The sequence below is a fragment of the Anabrus simplex genome, chromosome 1 (assembly GCF_040414725.1).
Source record: "Anabrus simplex isolate iqAnaSimp1 chromosome 1, ASM4041472v1, whole genome shotgun sequence".
Lineage (NCBI taxonomy): Eukaryota > Metazoa > Arthropoda > Insecta > Orthoptera > Tettigoniidae > Anabrus > Anabrus simplex.
The window spans coordinates 1,543,481,106-1,543,495,978 of NC_090265.1; the positions used below are offsets into that span (position 1 = coordinate 1,543,481,106).

At 37.3% G+C, this 14,873-nt stretch overlaps 1 protein-coding gene across 1 annotated transcript in view; it reads left to right on the plus strand.

The window, feature by feature from the left end:
- The first annotated feature begins 326 nt into the window (after positions 1–326).
- Positions 327–14,873, plus strand: part of Mps1 (Monopolar spindle 1) — a 225,900-nt gene continuing 211,353 nt past the window's right edge. Inside the window, exon 1 of the mRNA XM_067138070.2 lies at positions 327–647. Coding sequence (XP_066994171.2) covers positions 508–647 — 140 coding nt within the window. The 5' untranslated portion in view covers positions 327–507. The remainder of the gene's footprint in view (positions 648–14,873) is intronic.

The window sequence follows — 14,873 nt, forward strand, 5'->3', positions numbered from 1 at the left end:
TACCACCACAAGTTATGTAGCAATAAGAAAAATACCATATTGTGTTATGTTCAAAAAGGACTACAAGCATCACGCATATTAGCAAAGAATAATTTCAAATTTGATGTAATCATGTTGTACATGCCCTTTCGGGTGCTTTTCCTATTAATAATAATATCGAATCATGATATTTTTTTTCTACTGGACCTTTTAAGGGGGAATTTATTTGATTTATTAGGAAATATTCATTTTTATGTTGTTTAAATTCTGTTTATGATTGATTGTCTTATGTTTCTCTTTGTCTCAAATTTGAAAGATTTAAGTTTCAAACGCGCCATATTCTTTGCTTAGGATGGTTAGGACGTTAAGTGTTATGATGAAAAAGAGATGATTTATTTTGTTATTATAATTAAGAATTGTTTAATGGAGAGGGTGATCTGAATGGTGAATTTAGTACAATATACCGACATTCTGAAGGCTATCATGTAACGTCAACAAATCCTGAAGTGTCTTGTCTATTGTACCAAAATGTACAAATTGGCTGAAGTGATACAGGAGTCTGATCATGAGTCTGATGATGAATTCACCGACGTTTCATCATTTTCATATCCTGGTAATCGACCTCGACGACCTATCTTTTCTGTTTACCGGCGAAGCTGGAATAGTAGGTACGGTAAGAATCGTAGTTCTTTTACCTGTGAAAGTATATTATTATTTACCTACGAATATTACATATTCATTATTTTGTGTGCATCAAGACTGGTTTTTTAAATTGTGTATTACATTATAGAACATTGCTTTTGTACACACGCTTGCATGCGTTTTCAAATTGACCATCAAAAGAAGAATGCTTACATACTAGACCCTACCTTGAGATTTGAGGTATTCTCCAGTCAACCAGAGGAGGTTGATTTTGAAAAAGAAGGCAATTTAGGAGCGTACAGTTCAATATTTCGAGGACCTTTACCACATCAGTAATATCCGAGTAATAGGTGTTAATAGATGCTTTGGAAACAGTCCCAACATACATTTGTAACTTCAAACTCTGTAGAAGTATCAAAATCGTTTTGTTTTGATTTAGCTGTTTTGGCTGTTAAGGGATAAGTTGAAATACTTAGGAACCATTGGTATGGTAGTTATTAAAAATTCCCCCTATTGACGAGTCACTTTTTGAATTCACCATTTGTATGGTAGTTATTAAAAATTCCCCCTATTGACGGGTCCCTTTTTGAATTAATATTTCATGATCCGTATTGAATCAATTTTCTCTTTTAATTCACTTTTATAAGTCTTACCCATGCACCCATTCATTTAGAACTCTGTCTCTTAATCTTTTGTTCATACTAGAGATACAAATACAAATTTGTATACTTTGTCATATATTTCATTTCATTAAGGAACAAAAGATCAGTAATATCCATGTATACCATAAGAAAAATTCTTACTAGCAGAATTAATTGTTCAGAATTGTTTGGTCTCATTCTTTTTCGTGCTCCACGAGTTGGCTTACGCCACCGAACATTATTTCACGTCTGTAACCCGAAAACTGTAGGCCTAAATCATATGAATTCCCTGAGTGTAAAAATGTGTTCATTTTACATTTCACTCAGTGATAATGGAGATTTATTCCCTAGTATTACAGTAAAGATGCTGACCATCGCCAATTCACATGTAGGAGCTCTGAAATGCTATTAAACATATTCATTAGTGTACAAGGAATGAGTGGAGGTGTGAAAAAACTGTGTTTTTGTACAATTGCCTGACCTATACAACATTGAACAGAGCAGTATATATGACTAGAAGAGCATATGGTGACCATGTTTACTGGGTGATAATGTCATAGGGTATTAGAGAGAGACAAAGAATAAATGTCAAAGCCTAGAGAGTCTTCCATTTTCATGTCCTTCGTGGCCCTTGTCTTTCTTTGGCTGATACCTTGATATTTTGATGTGTAGGAAACCTCCCAATTTTTCTCCTCTGATTTGTTTTAATAGAGGATGGTTGCCCTGCCCAGTTAACAACTACCACTACCGTCACCACCACACTTATTAGATCCAAGCATTTGCTCCCACTCTAAAATTCCCCTAAGTTCTTAGACCCAAGCAATTTTTCCCAATCAGCAATCCCCAATTGCATAATACTGAACTTACATATAGCCTTAAGTACAATACTTCTGTACAAGTTAGTAGCATTTATGAAATAGGGCCTATTTCTGTAGAATGAAGTAGTGGCTAATTTTTTTGAGATAACCTCTTCAGTCCTGGGTGGGACTGCGAGATCTGAAAAAATAACTATTTTGTTTCTTAGGTCCCTAGGCTCATTTCAAACACAAATTCATAAATAAAACTATTTCTAAGTTAGCGGAGACCTTGGAATGAATGGTCCACATATGTGTTAAAAAGAACACAATAAAGGAATTTTTATATTATTTTGTTTATTCCCAATGGTCTTCAGAAAACACACAATAAAATTATTTTACAATCTCAAAGTGGAAAAATTATGACATCCTCCAACTCGACACAGACAACTGCAGGAGTACTGTGATTTTGCAAATATAACCATATACAATAGAAAATATTTAACTAACACCAGACAAGAGCCGAAAATATCCCGAAAAACTCCAGAAGTATTTCAAGGTTTTTCACTTTGTAATTTCAAAATCACATTCTGCGTACGTTCATCTTCTGATAACTCAGCATTACTATTTTTAACAGTTTTTAGTCAGTTAAAACCATATTATCTGAAAGAAAATACATAACTTACAAATAAAACACAATCGCAATTGAGACCTGAGGTCCACATATGTGGGCCATATAGTTTTGATGTACCAAACACTGTGTAACAATAATAATACTACATACATTATCACAGCTATCCTTCAAGCTTTCTTTGCAAATAAAGAAAATCTGAATCCAAGTACTAAGCTCTAACCAAATTTATTTCCACTTACTTGAAAGAGGGTTATCTGTCGGCACCATTGTACAACTTTTGTAGAGCACAAGTTGGCAGAGAATAACACAACTTGATGTAGATTCACAGTGGTGACTTCTACAGCTGAAAGTAGGTACTAGAAATTTCACAGAAGAGGACTCTGTGTCTCAGATGTTGAAGTCTTGTGTCAAGGAAATAAAGTTATAAAATGTGGTCCTCATATGTGGACCCAGAGAATGAAAAGGATATTTCAGACATCTATCATCATTTTTCAAATTTTGCTATTCTACTGTAATTGATTGGGTTCAATTTTGTGAAGAAAGCCAAATATTTTTGGTATTTCTTTCACAGTTTGGCCCAATGACAAAGCTGTTTCCGCATCAGCCTGTTCTTTTTGAAATTTGATCTATGTAGCCTACAGTGATGGATGATGTCTCCTAATTAGTAGGCTGGCTGGTGTTGGTTGTGCCACTCTTCACTTGTGTTATTTAGGTTAACCAGTGAAAATGTCATCATACTACACATTTCACAATTTTGAAGAATACCAAGGAGGAACAGCTGGTAGTCTGCCTCTTCGAGGTCTACCACAGACATACGCCTAATATTCTTCAAAGTAGTTCGTTATGGGTAGCCTAGCATCCAGCACTACCGAGAAAAGTTTATGCATCTTGAATATCTTGAAAAGGAACAAAAGCTAGGACCAGGAGCATATGTATACTCTCTTCATGATCATTGGATTGTTGTATTCAACTTCTAAGCCTTCTAACCAGGCTTTACGATATACCAATAAAGCCGTATTAAAAAAAAAAATGTTTGGTTATTAACCCTAGACCGGGCGCGCTTGGTTGTTTTTGTCAACCAGCGCGCTATTTTTCACCGTAATTCCTAGAACTGTCAGTCTTTCACCACCTTGCAACTAATACCTTTGCTCTCACTCTTGACCTTCAGTTTAGTCGCGTTTCAACAATAATGGAAGCGATACGTGCGTAATTATTTCTAGCGAACTCTTGGAACCCGAAGCTGGTTGACAAAGTCAACCGCGCGCCTGGTCATGTAAGTAAAATATATTTCTTTAAAATTTCCTGTCCTCTGTACTTTTCGGGTAATTAGGCAAAGTCAGGCGTAATTACATGTAGTATATTTCTATTTTGGTCTCGTTTTGTCAATGATGAAGACATACCTGACATTTTGAGCCAGTTGTCCGATGAAATAAAGGACTCTGCCTTGGATTTTTCGGATGGGGAGCAGGAAATTATAAACGTATCAGATCAGGATCATAACAGTGATACGAAGCAGGAGGCCGATTCGGAAGTGAGATCTATGAAGACAATAACGAAAGGGAATTTATTTTCGGGAGAGATGGAGGAACAATGTAGTCCAAGACAGACTTTTCAAAACTTACTTCGAGGGTAAAAGCAAGGAATATTGTAAAAATACTGCCAGGACCAGAAGGGTAGGCGAGGAAGGTATCAACAGAAGACTGTTTCATGCAGTTGATGAACGCTGAGATGGTCGATGAACTATTACACAGGACTAATTTGTACATCTCTAGGAAGCAGGAGGAAGTGAATTACAGCCGTGAGCGCGATGCTAAATTTGCGAACCGCAGTGAAATTATGGCATTGCTCGGGGGATAAGGTGAGAAAGATTTCTTGGACACGGTAACAAAGTTTACTTTTCATCCAGTAATTTTTTGCTATTATATCTGATCATTTCATTGTATAATTGTACAAATATTAAAATATGACCATCATTTTAATTTAATTATGTATCTACTGCTTAACTCATTATAAATAGGCGCAGTATTCATGTCCCTATCAGAATTAGTTCACGAGTTCATGATTATCCATTTTAAGTACATTCTTATTAATCACTAATACAAGTTTTTAACTTTATTTGGAGAATAACATTGAAACAAAAGATAAAATGCCGTTAAATGAAATGCTTATGCGATTGGAAGCCTGTAAACGACTGAAAACGTAACTGGTTGACAAAGTCAACCGCACGCCCGGTAGTGTGACAGAAATTGGTGCGTCCGGTCTAGGGTTAATGCTTTTTGGCAACCATGGTACAGCTAGCTCAGAATCGTGTATTGTGGGCACCAGTAAGTTGAATAGTATTACTGAATTGCAAATTTCCTCCTGAATGGTTATACACACTTTTTTATGCACATTTTCTGATTTCAGGCAATATGTAAATGGGTTTGGAAATATTTTGTTTTGTAAATTGTCCCTAGTTCTTTTGACTTTACCAATGATACTGAAAATTTGTGCTCAAATATTGGGGTATAATTTTAACGTTCCATCAACAAACCAAGTACCTAATTTCACAAGGTGTTCCAAATTCCTTCATGTACCAAAAAGTAATACTTGCTTGTCTTCCTGATTAGTGTTGTGAGTACGGAATCTCTTGCCTCGGTTTGTCGTTTCCAATGCCCAGGTATTTCCCAAAGTTCATTTAACATACAGGTTCGAATGGGAAATCTCATCTTCACTCTCTGTTGATATGGAATTCAGTTCACGTAGGGAACTTGGGGTATATGTCCTGATTGAATAAATTCATAATTCCAATTGAAACTTTTGACATCTGATAGCCTAGCAGGCATCAATGTCTGTAAAAGAGACTAAGTCTCTCGTAGTGCATTGGCACTGCCTGAGGCTTCAAGTAGCTTGTGCAATGGCCTCTACATGTACTAGTCATGCGTCTTGGTCTTGTTAGGCGTGCTACTTATCAACTGATGAGTCCAAGTTTGTACACTCGGGTGAAACGCAGACAACCAAGAATGAACTGGATGGAAAATTTATCATTTCCTGTAATGGACCAATTATATTGGAATTATCCACACTCTGCATCAAGAACTTTTCAAATTTTCCCTATCAGGTAGCTGACAGAAATCTCCCGATGAAACCCGTTTCACCTGTGTTCTTAAAATTTGTGCAAGTGGAAGCCCTGGATGTTTAGCTGCTACTCTCTTCAAATTAATCACTCTTAATTCCGCATGCACTCTTTCGAGATAGGGGTAAGTGTCAAATCAGTTTGAGAGGAAGGTGTGAAGGGTAAACAAGAAAGGAACACCCATTGTCCTTGTCTCCTTTTTCTGTTGCTCCTTCTTCCCGCACTGGCCTGCCGTTGTGTGTATTCCTTTCTTGCCCCCCCCCCCCCCCCCCAATCCTCTTTCAGTATATGGATATAAATTATAAATTATTCAAATATTAATAATATATTGACAGGGCGGACCAAACAATCACCCGTTGTATATTATTGGAATATGGATATTATGTCTACCAGTCCTGTGATTTGCACTTGAAAACATTTCGAATTCTTTCTAACATTAGTGTTGATGTAAATATAGTGACATTGGCATGGTATTAGTACAGTTTCATTGAGCAGTACGTTTGTAGTAGAGGAAACTGTTGTAGCTGTGGCTGTACCTTAACTCTCCGTTGAACGTGTGTCTTTTCGTAAGCTTCATTTCCTTTCATTTCCATTTTTTTCCCCAAGAATTCCTTATCGTATTTCTCTCGTTTGTGAGTCTATTTTATATTGTAATCACTATATTTACATCAACACTAATGTTAGAAAGAATTCGAAATGTTTTCAAGTGCAAATCGCAGGACTTAGCAAAACTGATTGTAAATTCACACAATAATTAATCTAAACAAGGCATTTCTACATTAAGGTACAAAATTTAATAAGCCCTAACAGTGAAAATAGTAAACAAAATTTATTGTGATAAACACTTGATGCCACGAACCTACTACGCTGGCGTAGCAGGGGGAGAGGTGATACTCCCACGTGGCGCGTCCCAGGTGGCGGATAGGGGAGTCCTAACCGGCTTGTCGGAGGACTTGGGGGAAATAAAATACCTCTTGCGGACCAAACACACAACCCCCTGTGGGTGGGGTCGCAGACGAAGAATACACCATTGTATTCCCTGCCTGTCGTAAGAGGCAACTAAAAGGGGTGACCAAGGGATGAATGTATTAGAACCACGCGGGGAACTCCGTGGGTCGCTTTTACTTGGTTCTGGCTTGCCTGTGATTAGTACCCACTATATGAGGAACGCCACGGGATAGTACGAGTCCCTGTGGTTAGTAGTCTTATGTGATGAACACCATAGGTTTGTGTTGCTTGTAAATGATGCTGCAATGTGCGAAACACCATAGGTCTATTACATGTTCGAATTTCATTACCTGTGAGTGGTACCATAATGTGTGGAATACCGCAAGTCTACGCTCCTTTTGATTAGTACCGCACCATGACAAATAACATGGTTCTACTTTCCTAGCGATAAGTACAATTATGAGGGGCCGATGACATGGATTTTGGATCCCTTTAGACTGCAAGCATCATTGATCCAGTATTGTGCTTTAGAAGCAGTCTCGTGGTCAGTAATACTATTGTTTTACGTCAGTTTCTGTGAATGTGAGGCACTGCGGGTCGGATCCACTGATTGTTTTAAATTCATGTCCATTCATTCTTCGTCCTCGCGTTTTGAATTCTGGTCAGTGGAGGATTTTGGACTTTAAATTTGTCATTACATCTCATCTCATTTCGTACCATTAGGGGCTGATGACCTAGATGTCAGGCCCCTTTAAACAACAATCATCATCATCAAACACTTAATGTGAACATGTTCTACGGAATGTGGAGAAGGCTACGAGTAACAGGGAAACGTAAAGTCAGTCTTGTCAGCTATCCCCCATCTTATTTTGACTTTAAACACTGTATACAAAAGGCATAACACTTATACAGAAAAAAGGGCCAGGATATTTACACAAACAAGTTCAAAAATACTTCTATATACACTTCAGTCTTGCACATCATGATCAGAAAAATGAAACTCGTCTCCTGACAGATTCCACTACCGTGTACTTTAAGTCAGTACAACTGGTTGAAATATAAGACGTATATAATGTATGCTCTGTTGCAGCAGTCATTGTACAAATATGCGGGAGCATGTTCTGGGCAGATGCAGTTACCGCATCCTTTGCACTGGTACCTTGTTGGTCTGTTTTTCTTTCGATTGCAGAAATTGCATCGCACTCAGGTCGATTCTACTCGTGATGAAGCTTTGTTGTAGTTGGGATGTGCTCAAGTTGAACCTTCAATTTCAAGTAGTCTGTGAGGAGGTGCCTGGCAAAGATCTTTAAAAAAATCTTTCCTTGCGATTGTGTTGGTATTGCCTTTGAAAATTATGTAGCCATTAATACCAGCAATGTGTAGGAAAGAGAAGAACGCAACCGAAGTTCAACGTTGTAATGTTCTTGCCACGGAGAACATTTAGGCCTAATTTCATAGACCTTATCAGCACCAGACTTCTTGTCGTTATAGAAGGTAATCATTGACGGTTTTGATCCATCTGAATCATCATCAATAGAATCGTCCTTATGGTAGATAGAACCAGTTCACAACTTCTGTCTTTTCTTATGACACAAGGGTTAGGTTTTTCCTGAAGGCAGATACACTCTATTCCACTGGCTGGTTGTTGGCATTTGTCATAAAAGGGCGAATTTCATGCTTATTCTTGTGAATCGTTCCAACAAGCGTCAGTTTAAAATTTTCAAGCAAATCTCGAGCGAGAGGAATAGACACAAACCAGTTGTCACAAGTAACGATTCTACCAGATTTTGGTATGGGTTTAACCGATCCTTTTACAATTTAGTGAGGCGTGTTTTCACACTGGTATGGGCCTTCAGGCCTTCTTCCACAATATATCAGCAAGTGCAAAAATCTTTATCCCGTAGTTAGCCGGCATGGACGGAATGTGTTGATGAGAGCCGCATCTGCCTTTAAGTGCATCTAGTATTTCATCAATGTTCACTAGTTCCAACAAACTGTAGTATTTTCTACAGTTATATTTGTTAAGTATCACACCACGTCAATTTTTTTCCATCGGTTTGTGCAGGTTTTGGGAGTAGGTCTTCAAATTTCAAACATTTCAGCAGAAAATGGAAACAATTTATGCCCATTGTACAGATGAAATATTTGATTCCTTTACCTTCATTTTGCCAGAGAGCTTGCAAATTCGTGTGGGAGACTTTCGGTGCCCCACCAAGGAACAGAAGACCTAAACATGCCTTCAACTCAACACGATTAGTAGGCCTGGCGGCTATGGGGCAATGACCTAGGTGTTAGGCCCCTTTAAACAACAAACAACAGTATCGGCTACATTGTAGGGTCGAGAGAATTTTGATAGAATTGTCGATATGTAAAGATTTGTACATGTTATGGTTTCGTGTGACATTTTGTTGGTAAAAAAAATAATTGCAGTGCTTCAACTGCCATCTTTGCATTCTTGGCAACTCCTACTATCAAGTGTTTTATAATATTATGTTCAGATTGCCTGACCTTTCTGTTACTATTCGTTACAGGCTGATGGTTCCACTGGGTCCCAATCCTTTCCAACATACATTTCATACTGTTCACTTTCACTCATGACCTCTTCACACGTTGACTGTTCGCTCTCATAATTATGATCACTATCATTTATGACGTCCCAATCACTGTCATCACTTGCACCAATGTTGTCGTCCAACCACCGCTAGATTTGATCCATAGTTCTCTGAATAAATCACGATAACTCGCTGGGCATTTCATGACCAACAAGTTGTGGTCAGAGTCCACATCTGCTCCTGGGAAAGTTTTGCAATCCAACACCTGGTTTCTGAATCTCTGCCAAATCATAATGAGGTCTATTTGATATCTTCCAGTGTCTCCAGGTCTCGTCCACGTATACAGCCGTCGTTTGTGGTGTTTGAACCAAGTATTGGCAAGGACTAAATTATGATCAGTGCAGAATTCAACCAGCCGAGCTCCTCTTTCGTTCCTTTGTCCCAATCCGAATTCTCCTACTGTATTACCTTCTCCTCCTTGGCCTACCACTGCATTCCAGTCTCCCATCACAATTAGATTCTCGTTACCTTTTACATATTGTATTAAATCTTCTATCTCTTCATATTGCACCCGTCCACCTCCCGAGTCCCAGACTAGCATTTATCTCAGGGGTGTCGGTTCATTATTTAAGTCATCAAATATAAATATAGCGGCATAAATGAACACGGGAATGAACGGAGCAATTTAAAATTAAAATTGGGGAAGGCTCGATTGTAAACTTGAATTTAAGGACTCCATGATAGGACTAGGAAGTGACTGTTAACTTTAAAAAGGGCATCTTCTAACTACAATAAAAAGATTATGAGAATGGTTTCCTTTGAAATAATTTCCAGAAAGAGCAGTTTATTACGCCATCCGACGTACGAAACTTTGATACATTTGGGAACGATATTTAAGTTTTCCACACATGTTACATAAACAAATCACTTGCTATACCGCAAGTGGTATCAATATCGTGCTGGGTTGCTTCTGAAATAAAATTACATTTTGAGGTATAATTTACGGATCGATTCCATTTGAATCGAACCGTTGTTCAAGGATATAGCTTCCTTCTATCGGGAGCCCGAGCATAACCCATGTTACGGTCGGCTTCTCGATTTAACTAAGATGATGTACTCCGGCTATATACATTTTTCTGAGACCGGTACTCGGACTGGGTAATGTTTCTCGTGAATTACGAAAAATGGGTTCCACGGACAGTTCCTATCTTACGATGTCCAGCTGATGCCATACCACTGAATTAGCATTTACATTTTATTTACATATGATCTGAAATGTTACAAAGTAGCCTCAGTAGACTACTGCCACAGATGAGATAACGAGAAGCGGTTGGAAATACCGTGCGGAAACTGTACGATAACGAGGTCACAAATGACTAATAATATTTATCACTCTTATTATTTAAACATACGAATCGAGGGATGTTGTCACCAATTAATTAATTAACTATCGTCAGAAATATTCATTAAATTATCATCCTTGAAATTATTATTATCATTATTATTATTATTATTATTATTATTATTACTACTACTCAACGGTTCCTGGCACTGTCACGTTTGATTAATATAGTCATTATTATGCGGGATGCAAACACAAATGGTTATTAATGTTATTATTATTATATCCCTCTTGTGGTTATTATTATTATTATTATTAAATAGGTGACTCCAGATTTTATTATTATTATTCACGTCACTCAAGAGGTTATTATTATTTATGAACCGGTCACTTCCGCCAAAACATATTAAGATATCGGTCGCAATTATAATTATTTCACTGATCAACCAACGGCATCATTACTGTTATTATTATGACAATTATTATTAAGCTGACTGCGATGATTTAACATCGTCCTTACATTATTATTATTATTATTATTATTATCGGTTGCATATTATCATTTAGATTCCCGTTTAACATCATTATCAACGCTCATTTAATTAAAGCGGTCCAATCCTTTATCTGCAATATTTATTATTATTATTATTATCACGACATCACGATTGTCATCGCTCGTCATTACAATGATTACAATATACGATCATTTATGTGGAATCTGAACTCTCATTATCCTTAGATCCGTAGTATCTCGACGAATAGCTGTGCAGTCTATTTATTTCGTACATGCTGTCACGGGTTCGAATTCTACCCGCTACGTAACTCGGTATTTCTCTGTGACACTGCCCGTACATTTTACACTCATTTCAATATCCTAAGTGTCTCTCGTACGGAATTTATTTCCTTTTCTATCTCAATATTCCTTGATTCATTTATTTCTCACAGAATTATCAACTGACTTATTTATTCCACTTTTGACATCGTACGACCTTTTATTATCTGACTGCAGATTCTTTAACATTTCTATCTCATTTTGATCTACGCCTTAGTTCATTCTCCACAAATAATCGTAACATCTTGAAATTATATTTACCAAAATTTGACAATCATGGTTTCGTAATATTAGTCCTACGTGTTCCGGCTAATGAATTGCAACTTTAAGACACGACATTTATACGTAAAAATACATATTGGACCGTAATTTAAACCACACGTTCATTAACATGTACGGAATATTAGCACCGATCTTAAATTTCAATATTATTAATTTATCAAGTTAAATTACCACACACTTTAATTCCGAATTAAAAACGACATCCCGTCATTAAATAATTTCTGACAAACACAACACCTGATCACTTAAATTTATTATTACGCATTGATCACTAAAAATTCCAATATCTCATGAATTATTATTTCCAAATTAAATTAAAAAAAAATTCTTCTAAAAAAAGTAGTTTTATTTTTATTTATTATTATTATTATTAATTTAAAAAAATATTAATTTTCGCCTGTTACACGGTAGTCTACTCTTAATATGTTTAACGCATAACCCCTTTTACAATTTCGATTTATTCTGGCACTAATCAATCCAGATATGATTTACTTGGAATATTATTATTATAATCGCTTCTCACAAATTTGAACAACTTCACTTTGAAAATATGAACATACTAATCACAACAAAACACAACTGGTATGGCGAAGCTGGATTTTCCTTCAGTATCATTACATAGCTCGTTTAAATGACAAAACAGAAAAACACATATCGGGTCTTATTTAACTATCATAACCAAAATCAAATGAAAGAAAATTATTGACTACAAAGAAAATATGAATGCATGCATGACTTAACGTACTACACTATATATACAAATTTACATCTCCAACAAACTGAATACATAAAAGACCCGATTATTTACATTGTTATATTTACTACTGTCCGTGCTACAAATTTAGGATGGGGTCGTTAAGCGACTCATCTTGTTACAGAAGGTAACCAAGTCTAATCAAATTATTCCCATTTTTCCCAATCACGCTAACATTTCCCAAATATTATATACATTATGTACTCATCTTAGTTTCTCGGTATTCCATTACAGCTTTGCAGATGAGAGGCTCCTTTCGGCCCCTCTCTGCATTTTACTCCTCCATTCTCGATGGCGTAGTTCCACAAAAGATTTCCTGGCACATTACCATTTTACACTAATACCTTAATTATCACCAAAACTTCACCATTGACAACGTTAACACTGAACACTTTAACTTTTATACAACAAATTAATATCCTAGACCCAAAAATTTAATATTTACACTATTTTAATCTTCGTCCAATTACCGCACAATGGACCTGGACACGTACGACGAGGTGTCAACTTTTACGCCCGTCGCGATTTATGTCCGACGCGATACGCCCGTTTCATACGGCCTTCTTGAAGTGTTCATGATAGCGGTTCGATATTGCAAAGTACAGGCTATTATTCCCTTAAAGTACTGTTCGTCACACAGTATGTTATTTACGTACTTATTGTGGTACAATTTATATTACTCTCTTACAGTGCAATTAATTTACTTCACTGATATTTATAACTGACAAACACTGTCCTACGTTAACTATTTCCAGTTCATGTTGCTTGAGCGCGATCACATTTTCTAAACACTGGCGGATGCTCGCGCCATTAAATGTTGAGTTACTGTACGCCCGTAGAATTTGAAGTTAGCTGCGACCGACAGTTCAGCTCCAGAGATTCATTTCAAGTGTGTCTGCGAGGATCCCTTGTCCCGTATATATGGATGAAGCTTTCTCCCGCGGATTCATTGACGTCATACCCCTTAGGGAGGGGGTGGATTTTTAATATCGGTACTTGCACTCCGAATTGGACGTTAATATTTACATCAAATTAATCCACTCCGCTAGCATATCTGCTGGATTAAATATGAACTCCTGGTGATCACAGATTTAGGAGATACGGGTGGATTTAGCTCCTCACATTTCGCGCCTTCGGAAGCGTCCCTTACAACGTGGTCTTCGTCCAGCCAATGAGATTCAAGCTGTCTGGTTTCCGAGAAATCCAGCCTTCAATTTATTTAATTTGCCAATAATTATTGATTATTTTTCCATGCGTGACATCTAATAAATTCATTACATCGATCCGTGTACTCACAATAATTTATTACTGATTAATTTTGAAGTTACGAGAATATCTCATTCATCATTCCTTAAGATGCTATCCCTGAGTCTTACATCAAATTTTTACGATTGGCCGGCAAGCGGTCACGTGATTTAAATCTCCACCTGCCCGAACCTAGGCTAGCGAATGTCCTGGCAGCCGCTGTAGCTTTCCATGACGTCACGGAATTTCCGTCCTGCCAAAAATATCCCAGTGCATTACTCATGTAGCGAGCTTCCTTTGTCAAACTATCCCTTTCTCTTTCTGACCAAGACTTATTTGTGGACTCTGTATTTCCTTGTTCGCCAACTAATGAGATCCCCTGCTGTGAAGTAACTAAATTTTGTTGTGTCGAGCTAATCCGTCAGGCTCCAGTCTGTCGTCCTTCCTCGCTCATTATTTCGACACAGATGAAATATTTTCAACTACACTTCTGTATTTCAATAAATGTACCATATATTATTTTATCAATCAAATCATGATTGACTTTGGGCCTAAGTCACTCGGGTTCAATATATTCTTTCAATTTCCTCATCATCTGCTGAACTAGTAGGCATATAGACCTGCGAGATACTAGACCTGATTGATGAACGATGAAAATACAAGAATGCTAGAAATGAAGAGGGCAGAAAAGAATACAGGTGATTAAAGAATCAAGTGGATAGAAAGTGCAAGGTAGCTAAGGAAGAATGGCTGAAGGAGAAGTGCAAGGATGTTGAAGGTTGTATGGTCCTGGGAAGGGTAGATGCTGCATACAGGGAAATCAAGGAAACCTTTGGAGAAAGGAAATCTAGGTGTCTGAATATTAAGAGCTCAGATGGAAAGCCACTTCTGGGGAAAGAAGACAAAGCAGAAAGATGGCAAGAACGTATCCAACAGTTGTATCAAGGTAAAGATGTAGATAATTTGCTTCTGCAACAAGAAGAGGCTGTTGATGCTGATGAAATGGGAGACCCAATTTTGAGGTCAGATTTTGACAGAGCTGTGAAAGACCTAAATAGGAACAAGGCACCTGGAATTGATGACATTCCTTCTGAATTACTGACTGCCTTAGGA